The sequence below is a fragment of the Trematomus bernacchii genome, unplaced genomic scaffold, assembly GCF_902827165.1.
Source record: "Trematomus bernacchii unplaced genomic scaffold, fTreBer1.1, whole genome shotgun sequence".
NCBI classification, from domain to species: Eukaryota; Metazoa; Chordata; class Actinopteri; order Perciformes; family Nototheniidae; genus Trematomus; species Trematomus bernacchii.
This window is the reverse complement of record NW_022987851.1, coordinates 10,706,427-10,733,902: the sequence shown is the minus strand read 5'-3', so window position 1 is coordinate 10,733,902 and position 27,476 is coordinate 10,706,427. Positions and strand designations below refer to the sequence as shown.

The 27,476-nt window shown below is 42.7% G+C and overlaps 2 protein-coding genes across 4 annotated transcripts in view; both read left to right on the top strand.

Annotated features, from left to right (window-relative positions):
• The window catches only part of igsf9ba (immunoglobulin superfamily, member 9Ba), a 69,315-nt gene extending 53,126 nt beyond the window's left edge, over window positions 1-16,189 (top strand). For both annotated transcript variants that reach the window (XR_004554525.1, XM_034113334.1), the window contains one exon: window positions 11,594-16,189. Coding sequence is in view for 1 of the 2 variants with exons in the window: in XM_034113334.1 (XP_033969225.1) it covers window positions 11,594-11,796 (203 nt within the window). In the remaining variant the exon portion in view is untranslated. The remainder of the gene's footprint in view (window positions 1-11,593) is intronic.
• A 1,880-nt stretch (window positions 16,190-18,069) lies between these two features.
• Window positions 18,070-27,476, top strand: part of arhgap32a (Rho GTPase activating protein 32a) — a 28,708-nt gene continuing 19,301 nt past the window's right edge. Inside the window, exons 1-2 of one of the 2 annotated variants that reach the window (XM_034113219.1) lie at window positions 18,070-18,303; window positions 26,068-26,181. In XM_034113219.1, coding sequence (XP_033969110.1) covers window positions 26,093-26,181 — 89 coding nt within the window. In that variant the 5' untranslated portion in view covers window positions 18,070-18,303; window positions 26,068-26,092. The remainder of the gene's footprint in view (window positions 18,304-26,067; window positions 26,182-27,476) is intronic. The other variant, XM_034113220.1, reaches the window with a different exon arrangement.

Genomic DNA, 27,476 nt, shown 5'->3' with positions numbered 1-27,476 from the left:
AGTTATTTAAAATAGTTGCCTCCCCTCCTTTCAGTAAAGGCAGGACATAAGCTGACTTCCATACTTTTGGAATTGCATTTGTGCTGAGGGAGAGGTTAAAAAGAGAAGTGAGAGGTGGAGCAATAAAATCTGCAGCTATCTTTAAAAAGAAAGGTTCTACGTTGTCCGGGCCAGCCGGTTTCTTAGGATCTAACTTAGATAATGTTTCATGAACAACATTTACAGTAAAAGGAGTAAAACTGAAAGGGTTTTCCAGACCACATTGTTCAGAGTCACGGATTGGGGTGTTCACAGAAGCAGAGTTAGTCACAGAATCAAACAGAGAGCCACAGGACACAAAATGCTCATTAAAACAATTTAACATGGTGGCCCTATCCGATATAGAGCCAGATGCTGTGGTAATGCACGGAGGTAGCTCATTACGGATCTCACCGGTGGATATCGATTTTATGGCTTTCCAAAATTTCCTAGGATTATTTAGGTTTTCTGTGGTAACTGACAAATAGTACTTCGACTTAGCACTTTTGACATGTGAAGTGAAGCTATTCCTTAGTTGCCTAAAACGCAGCCATTCTACCTCTGAGCCTGATTTCCTAGCCTTTGCCCAGGCCTTGTTTCTCTCATGCAGGAGACTGGACAGTTCAGCAGAGAACCAAGGATTGTCTCGTCCCTTTACTCTAAAATTACGTAGGGGTGCATGTCTATCAATGATCTCCATAAAACCAAGATACAAATAAGACCATGCAGTTCTACATCAGCACACAGATCGATTTTTCCCCAATCAAACCCAAACAGATCATGTCCAAAACCCTGCTCCACAAAATGTTTTATGTCTCTCTTAATGATAATACAAGGTTTAACCTTTTGGACCTTAGTGTCCCTAATTGTGTCTACAACACAGTGGTCACTCATATCATTCGCAAATACTCCCACAGATGAGTATTTATAGGGAACATTAGTTAGAATGAGATCAATTGGGGAGGATTTATTAGGGGACTTAATGTTAGGGCGAGTAGGACTGTCAACAATCTGAGTAACATTCAATGAGATACAAAGGTTTTTTAAATCCTCTGATACTGCAGTTAACCAGTCCCAGTTCAAATCACCAAGTAGCACTATTTCCTTGTAGTCTAGTTGCGATAAAAGATTTGCTAGTGAAGACAAGGAGTCCTTGACAGCTGAGGGGGGTCTGTAACAGCCCACCACCATGACCAGTTGACCCTTTGCCACTTCTATATTTAAGGCTAAAAATTCGAATTGCTTACTGATAGATTTGGAAACCAATGTGGTTACACTGAACTTATTCTTAACATAAATGGCAACGCCACCACCTTTATTAGGCCGGTCGGTACGATACACATTATAACCATTTAAGGATATGTCAGAGGCCAAAATAGTTCTATTTCATACTTACTGACCGCCAGAGGCGGTGCTTTAGCACTGGATATCTTCTGTCTCGCGCATGCGTAGGTCGAATATTTATATCAACAAAGTCACGTGTGACCTCGTATGACCCCGGAAGGTATAAGTTCCGGTGTTGTCAACGAGTTCAGTTCTTTTTCATCTTCTCGCTGCGCAGGTTACTACTTTATGAGTAGAAGCCAAGCTAGCTTATTGAAAATTCTAGCTCATCGCCTGTAGCCTTGCGATCGTCTCGATCGGAGCTGCGAGCTAGAAACGCTCGCCCTCCAAAGGCTGCGACGAGCTGTCCGCCCTCCCAAGGGAGGGGACCGCGGTGTTCACCGCTCGGACCCCAGGAGCTCCGGACCGGTAAAGAGCGGACGCTCCTGCACGTCAGCCGGTGAGATCCCTACCATTTATCGCTGATTGTGCTATCTATTCTCAAGCTAATGAGATAATTGTGTACAAGTTAGCCGAGGGCTCTCGCTAATTTGTTACTGCGCTAGTGAAGGGAGCGTCTCCGCCCCCCCCTTCACTGCATACATTTGGTTCCTTGCCTGTTCTATCGTCCAGTTAAGCTGAGTGTTTTCGTTCAAGCTAACTGTTACGGCGCTAGTGAAGGGAGCGTCTCCGCCCCCCCTCTCACTACATACATTTGTTTCCTTACCTGTTCTATCGTCCAGTTAAGCTGAGTGTTTTCGTTCAAGCTAACTGTTACGGCGCTAGTGAAGGGAGCATCTCCGCCCCCTCTCACCGCATACATTGTTTCCTTACCTGTTCTATCGTCCAGTTAAGCTGAGTGGTTTCATTCAAGCTAACTGTTACGGCGCTAGTGAAGGGAGCGTCTCCGCCCCCCTCTCACTACGTACATTTGTTTCCTTACCTGTTCTATCGTCCAGTTAAGCTGAGTGTTTTCGTTCAAGCTAACTGTTACGGCGCTAGTGAAGAGAGTGTCTTCGCTCCCCTCTCACAGCTCACAATTAGTTCCTGTTCTATCCTCCAGTTAGCTGAGTGCTCTCGCTCAAAGCTAACTTGCTACAGTGCTAGTGAGGAGAGTGTCTTCGCTCCCCTCTCACGGTGCACAATTGGTTATTTTATTTAATCGTTTATTTGACAGGGACAATGCACTGTAATGAACACTTAAAACATTTAAATGTGTCAAGCGTAACAGTGCCAGATTTAGCTTTGAGCTATTTTCCATTCCCTCACATAAAACATTTAAGGAAATTACTTTTTACAAACATGGTAAAAGAACAAAATACATGATATGCAAAGAGTGGCAACGACATATAAAATGTTCCATCCTCCAGTTAACTGAGTGCTCTCGCTCAAAGTTAACTTGCTACAGCGCTAGTGAAGAGTGTCTTCACTCCCCTCTCACAGCTCACAATTAGTTCCTGTTCTATCCTCCAGTTAGCTGAGTGCTCTCGCTCAAAGCTAACTTGCTACAGCGCTAGTAAAGAGAGGGTCTTCGCTCCCCTCTCACAGCTCACAATTAGTTCCTGTTCTATCCTCCAGTTAGCTGAGTGCTCTCGCTCAAAGCTAACTTGCTACAGTACTAGTAAAGAGAGTGTCTTCGCTCCCCTTTTCACTGCACACAGTTGGTTCCTGTTCCATCCTCCAGTTAACTGAGTGCTCTCGCTCAAAGTTAACTTGCTACAGCGCTAGTGAAGAGAGTGTTTCCGCTCCCCTCTCCCTGCACACAGCTGGTTCCTGTTCCATCCTCCAGTTAACTGAGTACTCTCGCTCAAAGTTAACTTGCTACAGCGCTAGTGAAGAGAGTGAATCCGCTCCCCTCTCCCTGCACACAGTTGGTTTAATGCCCGTTCCATCCTTCAGTTAGCAGAGTGCTCTCGCTTAGGCTAACTCGCTACGGCGCTAGTGGAGAGAGTATTCCCGCTCTCCTCTCATGGCATAAACCCATTAACTGACTTCATTTTTTCTCACCCCAGTTAGCAGAGTGCTCACGCTCAAGCTAACTACTATTGTGCTCACTCCCCTCCACTGCATATTTGTTTCCTGGCCCAGTTATTTACAGTCAGCTGAGTGCTCTAGCTATCGCTAGGTCTAACGGCTCTAACACCTGTATGGCTCCTCGTTAACCAGAGGATGGCCATGACCTTTGCCCCTCTTGTCTTGGCCTCGAGCATCTGAGGGAGGGCCTTTCGGAGGACCCGTGCATGAATTGCACCATCATGCCTCGTGCGGTAAGAGCTGCTAGACTAGCCGAGGTTGAACTACTGACTGAGGGTGGCCTTCCCCCTGCACAGTCGACTCCAGCCCAACCTACCCATCCTAGGCGTTGGGCCGCAGAGGCTGCGGGTGCACCGCCCAAGAAGAGGACTAAGCCTGATAGGCTGTCCTCCAGGGTGGACCTACTCACTACTGAGCTAGCCCAGATGAGGTCACTCCTCTTGGCTCTCCATTCTGGTGGCCGTACAGAGCACGCCGCTGCACCCGATCCACCCGTGGCTGAGCTGGTTCTAGAGGACGATGTGTTCTCGATGGCAGCTTCAGCCACTCAATTTAATGAGTATGACGGGGAGAGCCCATCCCATGCTTCTGGGCCTGGCTCCTGTACCTCAGCTCATGGTCCCTCGGAGGAGGCAGATGACGGCTCCATGGGTACCGTCATTCGCATGGCACTGGCTCACCGGTAGCTGGATGCGCAGCAGCCCGAAACAGCGCCTGCCAGTGCGTTCTTTAGGCGCACTCCGGCACCCGCCACCCGCCACCCGCACTGTTCCTCCCTCTTGTGAGTATCTGAGGGAGTTACATGCATGCTGGAGGGACACTAAGGCTCTTTTACAGTCTTACGTCCGATGGCCGAGCCTTGGTAGCCATGCAGGATGCGGCAAGAGTTGGCCTTGACCACACGCCGGCTGTTGAGCCTACCATTGCTTCCCTCATAGTTTCCCCTGACGAAGCTCTGAGGTCGAAGGCCAGGTGCCCTCGACTCCAATGTCGGGTCACTGATGACCTGCTCACTAAGGCTTACGATGCAGCGGCGCGCATGGGCCGTGTAGGCACCTCATGCTCGCCCTCTCAGCTTCCCTGCAGCAGGATGCTCTTAGCGCTTCCTTAAACCAAGGGTACAAGCTTCAGTTCCGACGCTGGCCCCCAGTCTTCAGCCGGGTCAAAATGACCACCATAAGCGACCCGGCAAAATAAATCGCCCTAAACCAGGAGCTGTCAGTCCTCCTTGCCAAGGGTGCAATCGAGCCTGTGGACCCCATCTCACAGCCCGGCCTTCTACTCGACCTACTTCCTGGTAAGGAAGAAAGGCGGCGGACTTCGCCCAATCCTCGATCTGAGGGGACTCAACAAGTTCCTAAAGATTTTACCTTTCCATGTGCTGAGCACAGCGGACGTTCTTCGTACTGTGGCCAGGGGGGAATGGTTCACGTCCGTCGACTTGAAGGACGCTTATTTTCATGTGCCTATTGTGCCTCATCACAGGCAGTTTCTTCGCTTTGCCTTCAGAGGTCGTCATTTCCAGTTCAGGGTGCTCCCATTTGGACTCTCCCTCTCCTTAGACGACTGGTTAATCTGTGCACCATCCCGGTTACAGACGATCCAGGACACGGCTCTCCTTCTCTCTCATGTCGCCCGGCTAGGCCTCAGGGTGAACATGGAGAGGAGTTGTCTGAACCCCTCTCAGAGCCTAACCTTCATTGGGGTGGCTCTGGACACAGTCACTCAACCAGCGAAAGCAGTGTTCTCGCCCCCACTCCTGGTAGACGTGATGCTTTATTCTAGCAGCAGCCGACTGGATAAGCCGTCCTGCTAAAACTTCTTGTTTTTTCCAGCTAGGTGAAGGCAGTGCTCTCGCTCCCGCTCCCTCTGCTGGTAACATGGGTGTAGTTACATCCCTTTTGTGTTCGGCGAGTAGGAGCGTTGCTCTACTCTTTCCGTTCAGCAGGTAGCTGGTGAAGGCTGTGTTGTCGCACCCCGCTCCCGCCTACGCTGCATCTGGCATTCGTTATTAACTCAACCAGTGAGGGCGGTGTTCTCGCCCCCGCTCCTGGTAGACGCGCTGCTTCATTCTAGCAGCAGCTGCCTGGCTAAACTGCCCTGTTAAATGTCCTTATCTAATCCACCTAGGTGAAGGCAGTGCTCTCGCTCCCGCTCTCTCTGCTGGTAACGTGGGTGTAGGACATTTACATCCCTCTCTGTGTTCGGCGAGTAGGAGCATTGCTCTACTCTTTACGTTCAGCAGGTAGCTAGTGGAGGCTGTGTTCTTGCACCCGCTCCCGGTTACGCTGCATCTGGAATTCGTTATCAACTCAACCAGTGAAGGCAGTGTTCTCGCCCCCGCTCCTGGTAGGCGTGTTGCTTGATTCTAGCAGGAGCCGCCTGGCTAGGCTGTCCTGTTAAACTTCCTTGTTTAACCCAGCTAGGCGCGGGCCTGTCCATCTGCTGCACAGACTCTGCTGTGGGACGCCTTGGCGTCTCCCCAACAGGAAGGACCTCTTGTCTCAGTTGGAGGGTCGGATGTGGCACCCCGACCCCTGCCACCTCCAGCTGTGGGTCTGGCCACTGGAGGGCCCGACCCACTGCTGAGCGACTGCATAGAGTCTGTCAGGAAGACTATTCTCAAATGCTAGGGCACCATCTACTCGTAGGCAGTACGAAAACAGGTGGAAACTGTTTTTTGACTGGTGCCAAGGGCGAAATGAGGACCCAGCATATTGCTCGGTACCTACGACCCTTGAGTTCCTTCAGTCCCTCCTGGACGACGGCCGGTGTCCCGCTACCGTCAGGGTATATGTGGCTGCTATATCAGCTCAACACGCAAAGGCTGACAACAGCACAGTGGGGAGCCATAGGCTGGTATCCCTCTTTTTAAAGGGGAGCTCTGAGGCTTCGCCCCCCGAATATCCCAAGGGCCCCTACATGGGACCTGCCCTTGGTGCTGGATGCCCTATGCTTGCCTCCTGTTGAACCTTTGTTACAGGCAGAACTGAAGTGGCTCTCAGCTAAGACTGCTTTCCCTCTTGCCATCACCTCAGCAAAGCGTGTAAGCGAGCTTCAGGCCTTGTCCGTGAACAGCTCGTGTCTGAGGTGGAACTCAGATGGCTCAGGTGTCACCTTTGGCCGAACACAGCGTTCCTCCCTAAGGTGCTGGCACGCTCTCATTTTAATCGGCCTATCCAGCTGGCACGGTTTGACCCCCCATCAGGAGAAGGGGAAGAGAGGTCAAGACTCCTATGCCCGGTGCGGGCCCTTAGAGCTTATGTCCAGACTACCGCAGGCATGCGTCAGTCTGAACAGCTCTTTCTGTGTTACGGTGGTCCTAGAAGGGGCTGTGCGCTCTCAAAACAGCGCTTGTCCCACTGGATCATGGACGTCATTGCCCAGGCATACAAGGCGAATGACCGTCCCTTGCCACCCAGAGTAAAGTGCCACTCTACCAGGAGTGTCTCCACGTCATGGGCGACCTTGAGAGGTGTGCCCCTGGAGGACATATGGGCTGCGGCCACATGGGCATCTCTGAGCACATTCGCCAGATACTACAGGGTGAATGTTACTGCCCCTCACCCGCTGGGTGTGGTCCTCCTGCAGAGTCCGCCTAGGCCATCCTTATAGGGGGAGTATTCAGACTTCCTCGTGACTCTGTTGGTATAGGTCATCCAGTGCTAAAGCACCGCCTCTGGCGGTCAGTAAGTATGAAATAGAACGATAGTTACGTATGTAACTACGGTTCTATGAATACTGGATGACCGCCAGAGTTCTTGGTCACTCGGAATCTCGTGTTTCCGCGAGAAGATTCCATAGAACTGAACTCGTTGACAACACCGGAACTTATACCTTCCGGGGTCATACGAGGTCACACGTGACTTTGTTGATATAAATATTCGACCTACGCATGCGCGAGACAGAAGATATCCAGTGCTAAAGCACCGCCTCTGGCGGTCATCCAGTATTCATAGAACCGTAGTTACATACGTAACTATCGATTTATTTAGCCATGTTTCTGATAAAACAATGGCGTCAGTCGAGCTTTCCCAAATGCGGACAAAATCTAGTTTACCTAACAGACTGCGCACATTCAAGTGGATGAAACCCAACCCAGACCTAGCTTTAAAATCAGCAGGAGTAGCGATCTGACTACTACTACTGGGCGGACCAGGGTTAGATTGAACATTTCCTGACAGTAATAACAACAAAAAAAACAGGCATCTTTTCCTCTTAAACGACACACATACAGTACCAATATTGGTATAAACATGGCGTCTCCAATTGCAATACAAATTGACAAGTCCTCCAACTCATACGACCAAATAGGTTGATTGTTCAAGCACTTAATACGACCTATAATCACGTTTTAAAGTTTTCGACCTCTAGTGCTCCCGTTGATTGCAAACGCTCCGGAGGGTTGTATATTCACAAATAACCCTCTCTGGAAAATCCGAAATTGTAGGATAGTTTGGCCATTAAATGCTTTTTGATTAGATTTCTAGCGAGAAGTGTATATTGTACTTTTAGAATCCACGTCCAGTGGACGTGTAGGATCTATAGTTTGATAGATATTACGAAGATGATTTGAGGTCTCGCCAGGAGAACTGTATATGCGGCAGCGTCCATGTAAAGTTAGCCTCAACACGTCAACACTCACGGGGTGAAAACAGTATTTCCGGTCTCGAAGTTTTCATAATAAAACCGTATTCCCCCCACTGTCAAATGATTTCAAAGCTATATCTGCATTACTCATCCACTTAAAAACATCAGTGTATCCTTGTTAATTACACAACATTAATTGGTTTAAATTGTGTACAATGCTTTTGTGTTTTTCCCATAGGTTTTTCCATTTAGATTCTGAGACACATTTCTTTTTTTTTTTGATAGGCTAAAACATCTACCTACCCATAATCCTCAGCTACCGTTCAAGCTTGGTGATTGGATGTTTTAGCCGCAATGCACTTTGGGATATGGTGTTTATGCGATATGAAATCCGAAAACATTTAAAAAAAAAATAATAATAATACTTTATTCCGAGTGTGCTTGCTTTTCTCTTTGGAAGTCATCACATAACGGCATTGTAATACACGGTTCGGCTGCATTAAATATTACACATCTGCCGTAGTTCTTTATTTATAGAGCCCTGATGAGAAGACCTTTGGACAAACTGGAAGAAATGCCGCAGAAACTGAATACGTGATGTTTTCTTTGAATATAAGAATATAAATACTGAGTTGAGCGAATAGTCAGGGGTTTTGGGTGATGGGAGACACATCTATGGAATCACAATTTCAATAGCTTACCATTAAATGACGGATATACCTTTCTGTCTGTGATGTTTTACAAATCAGATATGAATATGTATACACATTCATATCTGATATATTACACTATATATATAATATATATATACATTATCAGCTATAATATTAGTTCTATAGAACTACAATATGTGAAATATTATAGCAATATCCTGTACAATTATGTGAAAACATGAATAAAACTACACATCTTCAGATGTTATACATACATAAGTGTACTACACTAATAATACAAAGTCATTATGGCATTGTATGCTGTGTATTATTTGTAACATCTTCAGAAACTACCTTTCCAACTTTTTCTTTTATCGTTCTGTTTTAATTTCACAATAAAGTTAATAGTAATTATGTTTGATATTATTATGTTTTATTAACTAGACCACTGGTTTTGCGCGAGGTGCGCTAGTGAGCACGCTCATGAACTGTTCGCCGGAGCCTCGCAGCAGGGATGTTGTAGTCCCAAACGATAGCTTAGGATTCTGGGTAGTGTAGTGTCTTCGGAAACTGTAGTGTCTAAACTCCGAAAAAACTATTTGTTTCTCCGAATGGAAGGTTAAAAACACAAAAGCATTGTACTCAATTTAAACCAATCAATATTGTGTAATTAACAAGGATAAACTGATGTTTTTTAGTGGATGAGTAATGCAGATATCACTGTGTAATCATTTGACAGTGAGGGGAATACTTCCGGTTTTATTATGAAAACTTCGAGACCGGAAATACTGTTTTCACCCCGTGAGGGTTGACTGTGGGAGAAACTTCTGTGTAGCAATGCAGTGGGAGTCACCGACTCAGGAAGGAGACACGGGATAGAGCTGGAGCTTTGATGTCAAACACTGATGGTTTATTAGGAGCTTCGGCCAGAGAATTCACAAAACAAGTCAAAAAGTCAGAGGTTCTGACTTCACGTAGAGTTGCCACGTCAATTCTGAAGAACTCTACCCCAGACCCATGTATTTAGCTAGTTCAGAGAGAATAATCAACATTGTGCATAACAAGATAGAATCATAACACCTCTATCAGCTGACGCCAACAGGCAGGAACAGGGAGACAAAACAGTGAGAGCACAGCAGCCAAGGTTACAGGTGCGTGTGCTCAGTCAGGACAGTATGAACTGATAAACTGGGTCAAAGTTATGCGCCTTGGAAAATACTTCCCCAACATTGACGCCAACTTTACATGGACGGTGCGTAAAGACGTAGTACACGTTCTCCTGGCGAGACCTCAAATCATCTTCGTAATATCAAACTATAGATCCTACACATCCACTGGACGTAGATTCTAAAAGTACAATATACACTTCTCGCTAGAAATCTAATCAAAAAGCATTTGAATGGCCAAACTATCCTACAATTTAGGATTTTCCAGAGAGGGTTATTTGCAGAGATGGGGTCGTTACTAAAAAAAAAGTAATATATTACATATTACTTTAAAAAAAAAAGTAATATATTACACTACTTCGTTACTCTCTACATAAAGTAACTCGTTACTTTACTCGTTACTTTACTCGTTACTTTACTCGTTACTTTACTCGTTACTTTACTCGCAGGGCCGGCCCGCCCCTCCCTACAGGCAGATCACGCAGACTGCTAAAGTTTCAAATGTTCTCTTTAGTTCAGTTTCCATTGTCGCATAAGACTGATCCAGATAGCTCTGACTATGGCTGTCCTCTGTCTCCTGCTATCTGTATTTTGCGCAGTATATCTCTGAACGATGCGATGGTGATTCCACTGTGCAAATGGGCAACATTACCTCTACTATGAAGGATGCTACAAGCCTGTCCATCTCTGCTTTGGTTCCGGTCCTCCAAATTCTAATTTGTGCTGCTTCGGAGTCGGCGGCGGCGCACTCACATCATCCTCACTCTGGGTTCGCGGGTCCTTAGCTATTAGCTTCACCTTAGCATGTGTTCTTTGCAGGTGTTTGTTGAGGTTTGACGTGGTGTTTGCAGCAGTGTATAACAGCTTCTGGCCTGGACACAGTTTGCACCTCACCGTCACATTCCTGTCTATTCTTCGGGAGAACTCAAAATAATGGGCATACCTCCACCCCTCGAAAGTTATCGCTGACTCTGCCATGTTTATGCAGCACTGCACGTGGAGATGTGGACACGCAAGTCGCGCAGATTACGTACATATAAACCTGCGGCGGAAACCCCTCTTGTCTGTCAGTGTGATTATGACTGATTTTATAAAAGTAACGAAGTAACGCGTGTCGGGGCAATGTTAGTAACTGTAGTGTGATTACTGAATTATAAAAGTAACGCGTTACACTACTCCGTTACCGACAAAAGTAATATTATTACAGTAATAACCCAACTCTGGTTATTTGTGAATAAACGACCCTCCGGAGCGTTTGCAATCAACGGGAGCATGTTGTTTCTTACACGACCACTAGAGGTGCTACACTTTAAAATGTGACTATGGGTCGTAATAAGCTGCTGAACAATCAACCTATTTGGTCGTTTTTTGTAGGAGGACAGGCTGCAAATTGAACTCGAAATGTTTTTTTTTTTGTAACCTCTGAACTACAACCTCTCTTGTCCTTTCCTCTCTGCTCTGTTTAAACAGTGTAATGTTTCATTGAGTTGTTGTCACATGACAGTCAGTGTCTACCTAAAGACTCAAGTTGTGCTAAGGGGTGCAGAATATTCGTTTTTTACAGGATCTGGTTAGAACTTTAATTGAGACATGTAAAATAAATAGATTTTGATGAGATATCACAACGTTAAGCTTGGTTTGGTTGCTTTAATCACAGAATGTGTTCAAGGGCCGCGAGAAACATGAAAATCCAACAATATTGTTTCACGAGTTTAGAGCAGAGCAGACCCAGATGCAGACTGACTGGTAACAAAATACCTGTGGTGGATGGTGTGTTACTCCTTTGCTTCTCTCTGCCCCCCTTTTCAGGTGTGTGTCCCTCTCAGACCCAGCAGCAATCTCAGACCCCCCAAGAGGGAGAGGATCTCCACAGAAAGAGGAAAAGGCAAAACAAGAAGAACCCCTATGTCTATTTGACCTCCTTCCTGCACCGCAGGCAGTCTGAGGAGGACCAGACAGGCATACTGGCCAGTGCAGACTCCGAGGGCCCAAATTACGGCACTCTACGCTGACCCGTGTGCCCCCAAGCCATTGGACTAGACTGAACCCACCTCAGCCCTCCTTGCTCCACCCCGGGCTCTAGCTAACACATTTCTTATAATCTCTAAAAGTTCATCAGTGCTGGGCAGCGAGAAACATCCAGCTGAAAACTCCGGGGGTTGAAAATCTCATTTGAAGTCAAGAACAATGGCTTTTCTGACTTGGCACCACCACTTGTCTCTGAGGAATTTCACTTGAAAACATTTCAAACATATATAATGTATATAAATAGTAAAAACAAGGGAATTAAGCTTCCTTCTACAGTAATAAAAATGTGTTGGTTGAGTATGTCACAACACGTAAACGATTTTTCACTCACTGGTCATTGATAGGTCCATATCTTTAGGTTTTCCAGTGATACAGTGTACTGTGAAACCTGGTGCGTCCTCGGACATGGACATGGGTCTACCTTTCCTACAATACAAATAGCGTCAATATTAAAACACAGGGTTCTTACCACAAAATATACCTCAGAGTAAACGCAGAGTTGCTGTAAATCTTTGGGTATACTGTAAGTACTTGACCTTTTTACATATGAAACGTATGGATTAAAAGGTTTATATCACACGCCGCACTCATTCAGACAGATAATATGGCCTAACTTGATCTAATTTAGCTTTTTACTATCGATAATAGCTGGAATCTTGTGTTTATTTTCATGTATGATTCAATGCCAACCATTAGAGGACTGTCTTAATTGTTGTGCTTGATGGCTGAGTGTGTTTACACTTATCATTAAAGCACCAAATTAAGAACAAGATCATAGCCTTCATGAGAGCGCTCAAAATAATTTGGGGCTTACACGATCAACAAAGGTTGGACTTTAGGTTTAGAAGAACAGGGTGATGAATTGTGAAGTGTACTGTAGTATGTATTTCATTATTAAGAAAATCATTTGTGGAACGTGGCACGTCTCTAGGTGCCTTTTTTTGCCTTTTCTCTTGTTTTTTCTAACATAAACTGCCTTTTCCTTCGCCTTCTCATATTTGTCTCTTCTGGAGGTTGGAAGTGAGAGACTTTAATAGTATGTGTGTTTTTACTTTCTCTGCCAAGGACACATTAGAGAAAATGCTACAGAGAATGCATAACTTCTTTGTTTTTTACATTTATATTTTAAATGGGTACCTGCTTCAACTTTGTGTATCCAAGTAATAGTACAGAACCAGATTACCCATACAAATAAAACAAAAAAATACCAATTAAAATAAAAAAAGGCAAGTAAATCCAATAAATACCACTTTATGTACAAGAGCATTGTGCATGAGTTTTCATGCGTAACTAGTAGGATGTTAATGTTTAACGACAGCTGTTAGAAGAGAATGTGATTTATTCATGAAGCGGTTAACAAGCAATGGGAAACACTCTAACAATGGCCACCCTGACTGTTTATCTTTCACAACTGTATATTACTTGCTAGCTACTTCTCTGTATGTTTGTTAGTTTTTCGTCACTAACCGATAATGAATGTATGTTTTGCTGTACAGAAAATGAATGTCCCGATGTCACAGTACATTGAATGACCCATTACGTTGTTTATAGAGCAGCTGCCATTGGTGAGATGTCCAGTTGGCAAATTAAGTCCAAATTGTTTAACTTCTCTGTGTTATTGCTGCATAAGGTAATAACTAACAGCCCCACACAAGTCCTGAGCGAAGCTCCCTTTCTTCTGATGGCTACAAAAAACCCATTTCCTTTTTACTGCTAATGCTAGTTCAATCACTCAAAAACATATCAGCTATATTTCCATCTGCTACAAACAAATCAGAGGTTTCCGACAAATATCCACATGAATGAATCGACTCAATGTCTGCTTATTGAAATCTCTTTTGACAAGTGAGAGAGTGATGATTGCCTGAAAGTGAAAGTGCATATTCTACTTTAACAAATTGGGTTCATGTAAGATACGAGTAAAAAAAAAAAAGATCTATATTTGTTATGTACTGTACATGGTATGTATTGTATTTGTAAAGATGAATCAAACCATGTTTTACAGGAAGACGTTCTTGTATGAGGATGGATGAAAAGACGGGAAGGATCCCTAGGAAAAATAAATTAGATTATATATAAAAGTATTTGCTTACAGTACGGCTTTAAGTGGATAATGTTTCTAAAACATTTTAAGGTGCCTCATTTGTCATACTTTAGCAGACATTATTTTATCTGAGAAGAAAAGAAACCTTAATGTTAGTACCGTACGATGTATTATTGCCATAGCCCGCTGGCTGCACAAGTTAAGTAGTATTTTCTCTGATGTATAGTACGTGAATGCCCTTTGGAAAAAGCTTTAGAAGCAGACGTGTGTTGCCCTCTATAACAATATTCTTGGAACAAAGTAATACTCGTAGATTTATCCAGATCTTTCGCCTTCAGGTGTCCAAAGCAAATAAACGGAAGGAAACTTTTTTCTAAGAGTCACAGACATGCTCTCGTCATGTACAATACGTGCTGTGGAGGAAACTGTGTTTACATTAGTTTGATGAAGAAAAGTGTGTTAGGGCATAGTTGCTTTGAACATTACGACTTGGTGCTATGTTTAACTTTGTGGTGCTGTAGAATAGAGGTCTAAAGATTTTTTGTTCTGTTTCCACAAGTAGGCCCTGTGTGTTTGAGCAACTAAACTAGCTCCGGTAGACTCTATAGGTCCTTATCATAACAGTATCATGGTGTGATGACAGTGATAGACAATACTGGAAAAATAGTAGTATAACCTCGAGTAATAGAGACTTGTGACATTCAAATGAACTCCTGTTTTCTATAGTGTGTTTGCAATGTCTGTCTGTGCTTCCAAGGTACCCTCTCTAAAGTATATTTGTGATGATATTGACAATATTAACCAAGCCTAAAAGAGAACCTGGTTTAAATTAGTACACAGCCGCAGGACACATGAGAGGGAATCTGAGAGCAATGTCAGGTCGCGAGGGGATCTTTTCTACACACTTCCTGTAGGTCCGCCATCTTTGGTTAACAGCACTGTTTTTCAAGCACACTATCTGCAGGGGCGTAACCGTCTCATGTCATCACCACTTTTCTGACCGTAGAAATACTACTAGTACTGTACACTATGGCCACGAGTAGCCATCAGACCACATTTGTATGTAATGCTGATTCTCCTGGTTGAAAGGTGTTGGGAAAGCTCATACATCCTGTATGCTTGTGTGGGTTTAAAACGAATGGATGTTGTCTTCCGGGCTCTTTTTTGCATATTCAACAGAAACATGTAGCCTACAGCGTTTAAGAGGGCTGCTTTGGACGTACTGTTAGCTCGATTTTTTTATTTCCTTTTCAATTTTTCTGCTTACAGCTTTTAGTGCATCACTAGGTGCTGGTAGGATGATACTTAGAACCGATTTGATTTTTTTATTGTATTAATCTTGCATGTAGAGACAATACAAAAAAAAACCTATTTAGCAATCATTCATGGACATCCGAGCTGGTTGTTATTGGACGGAAAATAGAAATATGTAGTATTTTCTATATTCTCTGTTTTTTCATGTGTACCAGCACTGAGGAACTAGAATGTATTATTATCGTAGGCTACAATAAGCACTACATCGTTGACTGTTTTAGCTATTGCTCATACTCAAGCAAACCAAGTAGTGCTTAAAAAGGAAGAAAATTGACTACATTTAATTTCATTTTCATCCACTGAACTCTGTGCTGTTCATCCCATGTTTACATTCTGTATTATATGTTGTTTATTGGTTTTTTTGTACATAGTTTGTCTCCATAATGGTCTTTAAGTTGTATTCAACACTGTTCATATGTAAATATTTCCCAAACATTTTTTTTACTTTTCTCTGTTTTAAAATGATAACCTGATGTCCCTTTTTTTGTGTTCAGTTTTTAGACTTGTATTTCCGTTATGTCACCACATCAGGTATAACGCTTCACTTAACTTTTTGTGAGCAATTAACTCATACTGTATGGTGCTGTACCAAAGCCTTATGTATAATATTTGTATTACTTTATCTCTTGTTTGCCACTGCTGTCCAGTGAATTCTGTATCATCTGAGATCATGTCTTACTCACTCTTCATGTTCAACTGCCATGGATCTCATTTCTTTATTGAGTAAACAGAAACCTGAACGAACTACGATGTAAAAACTCTGGCCTGTAACCAACTGGCCTGGATATGACAGTTGCCATCAAAAGCCTTTGTAAGGAGAAACACACAGGCTCACTGCTGGTGGCTCATTGTGACGTAGACATGGGCCTAGCACATGATCTATGCTCTATATATGGCATGTATGAGAATATGAAAACAGTGTTGTATTCATGTCACCATATCATTTCAAAATGCTTAGTCCCATACGAAATTTTCCTCTCAAATTTTTGTATTTTGATATAATAAAAAAATCAAAAGAGGTTTTATTTTTCCTTGTGGATTTATTTTTCCTAGACTTGAGCTCCTCTGTTCGTATCTCTCAATAAGGTGTAGTTCATATGCTGCACACAGGGTGTAGGTGTTGGGCAGATGGAGATAGGGTGGGGATTGAGCGGTTTAATCAGGCTGGTTTTTTTTGTTCTTTAATCCTAGGACACACTAGCAGCAGCCCATGAGTTTAACTGCAAGGTTTTATATCAGTTTTTTATCTCTAGAAAATCTTTTTTCCTTTGATTTGTAACATGTCGGATATGTGACTTTATTTAGAATGGTGCTATTGAGATCAAAGTCTATGTTTAAATGCACACAAGTTGTTAAATGATTAATATGTTGACCCCAGCTTGGCTTTCTTGGCCATTCAAACATTAAGGAATGATTTGTGTGGCGGAACAAGAAAAACAAATAACTTGAAAGAGGATGAGTCCTATCAGAATGACCTTTGTGCTTACCCCCGGCAGGCACACAAACAAATGAGCAGCGATCTGCATACACCTGGAGAGCAGTTCATCCACTGCTGGGCAAACACACCAACCTTTGCAGGCATCACCAACTCTTTTGACAAAAAAAGTCTAATTGTTTAACATTTTTCTTAAGCTATTATATAAAATGTAAAAACATAGTTGTTCCTCCTTTGGTCTGTAGCTCACATTTTTCTTCTCATTCAATTTGTCAGTTTATTCAGTTTTTTTTCCAGAAACAACGCCTATAAAGATAATAGTTTGGCATTGAGAAATACACGTATGTGTTCTTGCCAAAAAGTAATTTAAGAGGATTGATTAACTTTTGCAGCAGCCCATCTTATATTGGTCCTACTGCTCCAGGTAGCAGCCAGTTAGCTTAGCCTAACAGACTGGCAACAGCTGGCCTGGGTCTTATTAAAGGTAACATATACATCACATTGTAAGCTCACACATATTACACTTTACAGTCGTTGAGCTTTAATCATAGAGCTAATAAAAAAATATATTTGATATATATTTCTTATAACTTCCTGTTCACTATGGAGTTGCCAGGCAACCAGTTGAGACTTGTGGAAGCTACTGCAACCTATCTGTTGAACATAATGAATACAGTATACTAGAAAATACATAGGGAAGATATTTATGCTTATCTTACACATTGTATTATAGATCTGAGTAAAACAAAAGTAAACAAGAAATTGAGAAAAAACTGGTAATTAGTTAACTTTGAGATGCTGGTTAGCGTTCTATAATTGTAATTCTATATATGTATTACTTTGGACCATGCTGTATTTACCCGTTGCTTACTTTATGTCTCTTCAATGTGTAAATAATGGCCTGCTTAAATACTTTCCACCACTGCCAAAATGTAGAACTATTGCTCTAAAAATGTTGACTGATGTTAGGTATTTGCTTGAGGAATAATATCAATAATAACAGTAGTACAATTGTCAGATATAAATCAACAGAGACTTAGAGATTCATCTTGCAGTACATTTTCTTGCAGGGTCAGGGATCTTAATGGTGTCCCAGTGCCTCCCCAGCAAAAATAAGTATTTGAAATCCACTCCTTTAGTGGACGGGCACAATAAGATGATGTATATTAGGATGGTGGTTTGCAAGTTTTACTCCTCTCACTGTTACCACCCCACCTACACTAGATGGTTATGTAATTCTGTACCAAGCATTACCTAACACCACACAATTTGCCAGATGGGGCTCCTCAGGCTGGTGAATATTTTCAAAAAGGATGAAGGGGGGAGGGGGGGCTGCATATACTCTCACGCCTGCTGCATATTCAGGTCCTTGACATTGAAAAGGTCTGGGAACCCCTAGGGCTAAAACATCCCAGGCGCGCGAGCACGAGATCAGTTGTGCGCGCTCCCGCTGGCGAGTGCAGATTCACAGAGCGAGCCAGCTCCTCGGAATCACTCCCACACTGCCTCAGCCTCAGAGATGTCGCACCCGAGCACAGCTTTCACCACAGAAAACATCTACCGTCCGATGATCCGCTGTAAGCCTGCGTGTGTGTCCGCGATGAGCGTTTCTGCAGTGCGATGCTGACAGCATGTTTCCTCGTCGAGAAGCTCAGCGCTGTGCAGCATAGAGGAGTGGAGCAACGTGCACAGTCACAGGTAGGCTGTTCGATCAGGGAGTCAATCCCACACACATTATTGAACCGCTGTCACTGCCCTGATGTGTCATTTTGAAACCTGATCCAGGCTGTTATACGAATCGATCAGCCGATCAATTTGTGTGTGTGTGTGTGTGTGTGTGTTGTGTGTGTGTGTGTGTGTGTGTGTTGTGTTGTGTGTGGTGTGTGTTGTGTGTGGATGTGTGTGGTGTTTGTGTGTTGTGTGTTGTGGTGTGTGTTGTGTGTGTGTTGTGTGTGTGTGTGTGTGTGTGTGTTGTGTGTGTTGTGTGTGTGTGTGTGCTGTGTGTGATGTGTGTGTGTGTGTGTGGGTGTGTGTGTGTGTGTGTGTGTGTGTGTGTGTGTGTGTGTGTGTGTGTGTGTGTGGTGTGTGGTGTGTGTGTGTGTGTGTGGTGTGTGTGTGTGTGTGTGTGTGTGTGTGTGTGTGTGTGTGTGTGTGTGTGTGTGTGTGTGTGTGTGTGTGTGTGTGTGTGTGTGTGTGTGTGTGTGTGTGTGTGTGTGTGTGTGTGTGTGTGAGACCGGTGATCTGTCAGGCCCAACAGGTCATAGTACACCGGTGGTTAACTTTTCCCCCTGTAGCCCACTTTGTCTGGTTGCTCTATTGAATTAGACTGTTTATTTTGAAACCTGTTTTACGATGGTTGTTTGTTGGTAGGTTAGAGGGAAAATAATAGGCACGATTTAAGTAACTTAGGCTCTGTAGCTTTGAAAATACGAATCGATTGGACGAGAAAATTCAGTGGGGATATATTTTGACATCAATTCATGTCATTTTTGTGAAAACTTAGCAAGTTTCTGCCATTTTATAGACCACATTATTTGATCATTTATCGAGAAAATAATCATACAATACCATAAGATAATGTTTTATTGTTAAATGTTTCTTGCATCACAGCAGCTTCATTTGCAACATCAAGAAGGACACATAGGACAAGAGACAACGAGAGACACATACAGCAGATAATTCAATAAAGGAGCCTAAATATCTTTTATAATATTGTACCATTTTATAAATAAATCATCAGTGAAAATACAAAGGGAATTGATAAAACATGTGTAATTTCTAACTAATTATTGGGACTGAGAGAGAAGTAACAGATTAACCATTCTTTCTTATATATTCTCAAAAATTCACAAGTTCCAATTTATCAGTTTGGGGACTGGCTGCCTATTTTATGTAAAGGTAAACTGAATTTATTTGTGTTTTGGAGTGTTTGCTTTTGTCATTATTTTCTTTTGACTATTTATAGATCGAGTGATTCATGAATAAATTAGGGAAATAATACGTTTAAAGATAGTAATGCTGCCTTACACTGTATTGTGAAGCCTGTGGCTACACTGTGCCGTACTTGTATGTGTGTAGGAGTGCGTAGGGACAAAATAATAGATATGTTTGGTATTGTATTATGTAATGCAGTGCAAAACACTCGTAACACAATCATGGCCTCAACATGTACAGCCACAGTTGAACATGAGTGAAGGTAGTTATTGTTGCAGGGATGTTGTATTGGATTGCATTAGATTGGGCAGGTGACATATCACGTGTCATATCATATCTCTGCGTTTCTGTGACACCTAATATTGGGTTAGTGAGCCAGCAGCATGGTCACATAGCTTTATCCTCTAGAATGAATGTCATATTCCCTAAATATGTGTCCCACTCAGTAAATACCCTCTTAATCCTTAATTTGACTGTCATTTGCCTATTTTGAGGAAGTGAATATGTGCTTGAAACAGAAAGGCTTGTATTATGTCACTGTTAGGCTTAGGTGGAAGATCAGCTTGTCGATTAAATATTTGGGTCTCTGTTGTCTACAAATGAATCGCCCTGCTGTTCACCCCGCTTTCTACCCTTTATTTGTGACGCTGGTGGTTGCAGAAGGACAAAGATAGAGCCGTGACACCGACTCAGTGTGAGATGAAATAAAGTTAATCTCACCCTGTTAGATTTCAAGAAGATTATAGGATCATATGACCCCCCCCCCCGCCCACCTCCCCCTCTTACTCCACCTTCAAAAAGTCAAATGAGTGACAAAGCTTTATCAGAGGTTTATTTAAAAAAAAAATGGTTGCAGCGTGCTCTTCCTGAGGGAGCGGCAGCATCATTGTGCTAGCAGCGATGTCATTGGCTCGGGCAGATTGTGGTAGGTGACGATGACGATGGAGAGGATGTGTCAAAGCTTGTGGTCAAAGGTTCCTCAGTCTGGATGGAGCTTCAAGTCACGATGGACTGGAGAGAGGTTGCCATGGCAACCGCGAGCCTTTCTCCACTGCGCCTCTCTGGCTTGTGTTGTCTGCATTCCAGAGCTCAGAATGAGAGCATGAAACCAACTTTACACTGGCCTGTCTCATCCCCGAGGGAGACGATGTTTGTTTACAGTATGGTTAAGCTGCATCAAAATCCAGACATGAGGATGCAGTTAAAGCTGCTGCTATTCTTATTTTTGTATTGGTAATTGACCACATGACTTAGTGTACTCAAAGGGATTACTTGTTTTGATAATTATCATTGGACCTGTTGATGTATTGTGATTTTAAGGGTGTCCATTATCATCTGGCCAGGGACAACAGCTGGAAATTAGCAATGTTTGCTAAAGCTGCCCCATTTACTGTTTTTTGTGACAGTTGATCTATGGGGACTGTCCACGACACTATAAACAAATAAACTAAACTGAACTAAACCACAGTTCCCCACAGTATTTTTAGATTCGTAGTGTCTTTCAGCCCATTGTTTTGGTTTTCCAGCGCACAACTTTACTGTATTTGTTCCCCCTCATAGCTTTCATTTGTAATATCAGCAATTAAGCTTAGACCAAAAAGTGGCCAAAACATCAGTAATTGCAGGTTTAGTTCTTTTTTTAAATAAGGATTTACTGTAAAGGTGACCTACAGTATTATGCAAAATCCACTTTTTCATGTCTTTTATACATCAACATGTGTCCCCTCTGTGTAAAGAGATTCTGAAAGTTTCAGGAAAAAGGATTCACTCACTTTTTGTCCTGATCCATTTATATTAAAACCTGTCTGAAAATGAGCTGATCAGATTTTGGCCACTTTATGATGTCATAACGGTTTTTTTTGGCTTGTGTAACCATTAGCCAATCACCAACCAAGGTAACCCCCCCCCACCTTATCACCTGAATCTCCTCCTAGAGCACCATTGTGTTCTTTTTAACCAAATATCTGGGGAGTGGCTCCTTATTTTCATCTAGAGTAACAGACAGAGAATCAGCACTTTGGAAACAGGGCTGAAACAGAGGGGATTATGGGAAGCTACAATGCATGATCTGTTTGGTATTTCAGCCAAACATTTCAGAGACATGTTTTGTATATATCTAAGACCTATAATATATTGATGAAAAACAGTATTATAGGGGACCTTTAACACTTCAAGGTACAGCAGTTCCTGCTTTGGGCTCATACTGTAGACAAGTTTGCAACTAAATTCCTCATCTTTTTCCACATACTTGCGTTTGACACAATGGAGATAATGACAAAACAGCTTTATTATGACTCACATCTTTATTTGACACAATTATGTCTTTAATCAGCTAACTAATGTGGCTCGGTAATGTGTGTCAATTACAGCTTAAACAACATGTGTGTCCTAAATCTCCGAAATAGGTATATACTTATACTGTATGTATATGTTATATGGTGATTTCTGTTTGGATTGGACATGTTGTTTGACACCAATACAAAAAGATGTGAAATGGCAGATGTCCTTCTCAGTGTTACTTCCTCCCTCCTCATTATGTGAGGGAGGCAGTGACTCACTAAGATGCATCTGCTGTGGGTTTGTACTGTAGCTCCAAATATGTAGGCAGCCATTCTTCATGTCAAGACACTTGCTGATAACGGTTTCATAAACAGCGTGCAAGATTGTGTAGGCTGCCCTATTTTCTTGAAAAGCGCCATGTAGGCCATCGGATACCAGGGCAACATCCTTCTGTGCTGCTTCTGTCTCCTGACTTCAGAACAACGCCTCTCCCTTAAAGTGTGACAGGTAGATGAACAGTTGTTTCTTAATGTGTTTGGATGTGACTGTTAGGGAGGTTGTGTAAGGATGATTTCTGCCCTATTCGCAGTTTATTCTACATGTATAACATTAAACCGGTATCTTCTTTTGTGTCCTGGTTTGACATTGTTCTATTTTTACCGCCTATGATGCAGTACAAAGTGTCAGTACTGTAGGTTCAACCAATTTGTCTCTGCCTTGGACAATGACACACACAGAGCTTTCTTAAAATCATTACCCTTTTTTTGTCTTGTCTTTTTATAGCTATTTAGGGCATTTTCAAAATAGTGCTTGCTATAAGAACACTTCACCATTTGTTGCTCTCAGTTGTCTTCAGCTCTTTTCCCACAAAGTCTTTCAGATGAAAACAAAAACTCATGCCAGGCAGGCAGGCAGGCGGCTTTTAATGCTCGCAGCTAGCCAGCCTCCTCTGCAAAGTGAAGTACATCATGTCCCTTCACTTGAAAGACTCACTGATGTCTGATGTGGAACAATCAGCAAGGTCAGGCATTGTACTGTGTACCATGTAACATTTTTTTATGGTTTGCTGCTAGGAATCTCTGCCCTCCTTAAGCACCACATAGCCAAAGTATTTTAAAATACATACTTTTTAAACAACTATTGGATGACTGCGCGGCACAGCTTTGTTTTTCTGGTGTCCTAGGCACGCTTCATATTACTCCTAATGCTTCCAGTTCTGTATAATTTGGTGACACACCTCTCATTGAAATTTGACTTGCCAAATACCGCTCCACCCTAATGACCCTCACTGTTTAAAACAGCACTCAATGTAACACTTCTCAACAATAAATGTAATTGCTCTCTGTGTAATATGTTGGCTCTCCTTTGGCAAGGTTATGGTGTCTACTATAGAGGAGATACAGCATGAGAGAGATAGAGTAGAGACCGGTCTGCCTTGTGTTCCTGCCTGCTCACATTCTGCTGAGTCAGGAGGTTTTGTGGAAGTCAGTCAACAGCAACTCAGTGAGGCTACGAGCCAGAGGGGCTGGTGGGAAACTGCCACTACAGCAGTGGCCATGAATCTACTAGTTAAGACCTGCTTAGGGAAGAGTTAAAACAGCCTCCTGATTATTTTAATGATGTGGCAAAACCTTAGAGGTGATAGGAGAGGCCTTTTTTCTGCCTACATGCCCCAATGATTGTTGACGTTAGGAAGAGTCTAGTTTCACTTCATCAGGATATTCGTTCGCTTTGTTTACACTACATAAATACAGGCGTAGTGATAATAGAGATGTGTAAAGAGTGGAAGTGATAGGGGTTGTCTCAGTATTCTCATGGATTTAAGGAAATGTAGAAATGTGTTTCCAAAAACACAAGGGGAGGCAATATCTAAATACTTTTTTTTAGTGTAATATGTAGACTGTTTTTGTTGTGGTATATCAAGGAATATGGTAATGTGGCTGACTTGACAAAGTTGTCTGTTCAAAGCAAAATGTGTTAGTCTATATATGTAGTACTTCATGTGAAATAGAACTACATGCCCCCTGGTTTTCTTTATGCCAGTTAGATTGCAGCAATTTATTAAATGCAACCATATTTAGGAATTTGCCCCATGTGCTCAGTGGTAGCACTACTGTTGAAATCTGAGCCTTCTGTGAGGAGCTAACATGTTTTTTCTTTCCTGATTTTTTTTTTACTTTCACAGTTCAACGGCATGTAGGTTCAGGTTCAGGTTCAGGTCAGGTTCAGGTTCTTTATTTGTACCCGTAGGTAGATTTTGTTTGCAGAGAAAAAGACAAGGGATCCATCCTGATACACTCTAAAAACAAACACAAACAACAGACACATCTCTAATAAAAGGACTAGTAAAAAGTACAAGTACGCCATGCTCAGGTTAGGTTGAATGCTCTCTCTATTGGCGCGTTTCCACTACAGCGCGGAGCACGGTTTAAGAGGGCTGTGACGTCAGCGGCCCGTCTTTGGTTGCGTTTCCACTTGGCCTAGTACCGGCCGGCGGGTCCTAATTCACAGTTTTTCTGGCCTCATAAAATCGTGGGTCTAGGGCCAGAGACAACGAGGCTGAGTCGGGCTGAGTATGCTAAACTAGAGAGAGCATCGCTGGCAAGGGGGCTACAACTACAACAAGATGGACATATTTGACCGTGATTTAATTGTAATACACGTTTCAAAATGATGCCGAAGTAACAACATACTGATACCGGTTAGTAAAAACCATGAATTAATGCTTTGTCAAGTCTGCAGACAGACGGCAGGCGAAAAACCTTTTAAAATGCGTGTTTTCTAAATGGAGATTGGCTAAGCTAACGCAGTATATGCTCCGACCGTCCACACTCACAACAACGGCCTATACAGACATAAATAAAGCAGCGACTGTATTCGCCATGACACAGGCAGTCTGTGGTTTGTACTTGTTTAACTTTTGTCTAGTTTCTGAACATATATGAGGAGCTGTGAGCTCTGAGTGCTAACAGCTAACGGCTGTGTTGTTTTTCTGGGGTTCTCATTGAAGATGACGTCACGGCTCCGCCTACACTGCGTTACTATAGATACTACCCCAGTTCCTAAACTGTAATGGTAATGCGCCATAAAGTGAGCCAGTTCTAACGAGGCCTAGCCATACCGAGCGAGGCCGAGCGAGGCCGTGTAGTGGAAACGCGCCATATGTGGGCATACTTGCCAAACTTGAGACAACAAAAGTAGGGAGGATTTTGTAAAACAGTGCCAGTGGTTTGAAGGTCCTCCCCCCCCAAACAATTTGAGGAACTATGTTTCCTGCATTCTGGTAAATTCTAAATAATGAAACAAAATGATAAAAACATGGCAATCAAATGTTCACGTTAAATACTTTCTTTAATTCTTAGAATACAAAATAATTATATATTTTACAGACGTCTAAAAATAGCTTGAGTATTTATGAGTACTCTCTCTTCTCTCTTTCTCTCTCTGTCTCCCACTCACTGAGGAGGATGAGGCGCAAGCAGCTCTCATAAATTAAGCTGTTTTTTGTCTGGCTGGAAACACTTGTCTTATGTCCAACTACCTACAAAATAATATGATCTTTTTTATCTTTTCATGCATATTTCAAGCTTGTGACTTCTACCAAAGCGCAAAAATAACAGATCCTAGATTTTTTGACCCATTTTGGATTGTTCCATTTCTATAGAAACATTTTAGCTAGCGTTAAATGGGTAAGGAATGTACATCTTTGCCTTGTATTCTTTGGGAGAACGCCTGACTGGACTGAGGGGTGCTAACTCAGATGTTCTGTTCTTAATATACACATAATAGTGCACATATATATATAGACTGGAAAAAAATCTGGAAAAGCACCAGAATTAATATATCCAAAATAATAAGCACCCTAAACCTGGACATGTCCTGGAGTTGCAATGACAATCTTGACATTTCCTTGCGGAGTAAGATATGAGTCTGTTTGGTTTCAAGCTAAAACATGTCAGTGCCATCTACGCTAAAAGGAAATCTGATGTTCTTGTGAAACCATCCTATGAATTTGCAGTCTGAAATGCATTATCACTGTAGCAACTCCCGGCACTCTAGTATGATGTCATCGCAGATTACAGTCTGGGCTCAGTGGATTGTAGCCTTGAGAGTCACACACGCTGCATCCCCAAGTGGGGTTGTCGTCTGGCGAATTCATTGCATCGGACTCTTCCTCCCATCCTCCCATATTCTCTAACGCCCACCCTCCCTCACTCTCTCCTCTCCTTCCTACTTGTCTCTGTACAGCGCGCTGTTGCAGTCAGGCAGCATCATGGAGGCAGGATGTGTGGTTGCCGCGGTGATTGAGAATGCTGCCTCAGGACCCCAGGGTGAACCAGGAAGTGGTGACGTCCTTGAAGGGTGAGTAGCTGCGTTTCATACCCTAACATTGGTCTGCAACCTTTTTGACCAAAAGAGCCATTTTGTCCCCTTTTCCACCAATGTTTTTAGTCTGGAGCTGAAAAACATATTTGATAGCTTGATAGCCTATAACGTTGTATATATTGTTATATCATAGACAAAAACTACAGTTTGTTTGCATGTATTATTTATTACATTATAGAAAACTGTTTACCTCTAATAATAAACAAATAACTTGTATAAGGAGAATTAAACAAAATACACAGGCCTACTTTAAAATAAATAAAACCTATAGCTGCACCCTAAAAATAGTTGTGATTGAATTATGACTGAACATCGTTAGCTGTCTTCCTCTTCCGTGTTTTTCCTCCAATACGTAAAGGCTGCAGCACCTTTGACAACTTCTCTCCACATATCAAACATACCGGTAAGCCAGCATCATTTGCTGTGAAAGCAGATAACTCTAATCACGCAGAATTAAACCCTGTGTTCCTCCGATACTTTTATTTTCTTTGATTCATCCATAGTTCGCTCATCGAGCCGGGGGTCAGGTTATTCACCTGCAAGAAAAGGCGCTGGTGCGGGACCGTCACAGGATATGACGCATATTTTAGTTGACTTAATTAAAACCGTTATTTTATTTTTTTATGTGTCACAGTATCACCTCAAAATACAAGATACGAAACATTTTCAACAGTGCAACAAAATATAAATAGTCCTACAAATATTTGTATTTTATTTCCTTCTTATTTTTGTCTAAGCTCAAGGGAGCCAGAGTAGAGGGCTTAAAGAGCCGCAGGTTGCAGACCCCTGCCCTAACAGATATATATTTAAAACCATGAAGTGCATGTTTGTGTGAGTGTTTTTGCCTTTGAATGAGATGAATACAAGTAGGAGCAGTCTGATGAGCCTTAAACCTGACCCTGTTTTAGTAAAACAGAAAGGGAGGAAAACTGTGTGTGTCTAACGTTACATTACGTCCAAAGCTTACTGCATTACCTATTATTTTAAATTGAAACTCTGTTATTAGCTCTGTCACTGTGGATTTCATAAATGACACAGTGTCTCATGTTCTGATCTCATCACACTGAATCACTGTGACTAATCCAAGGCCTGTCTCTTTTCCCTCTTGGTTGCTCATAAAAGTTTAGCTAAATGAACCTTACCCTCCTATCCTGTATGCATTGAGTCACATTTCAAATGAAGTTTTTGTGTAGCACTCCCTTGTGGGTGGATTGCCTTTATGGCTCTCTGAATAGATGAATAGATGAGCTTTTCTTTTTTTGAGCGAATAC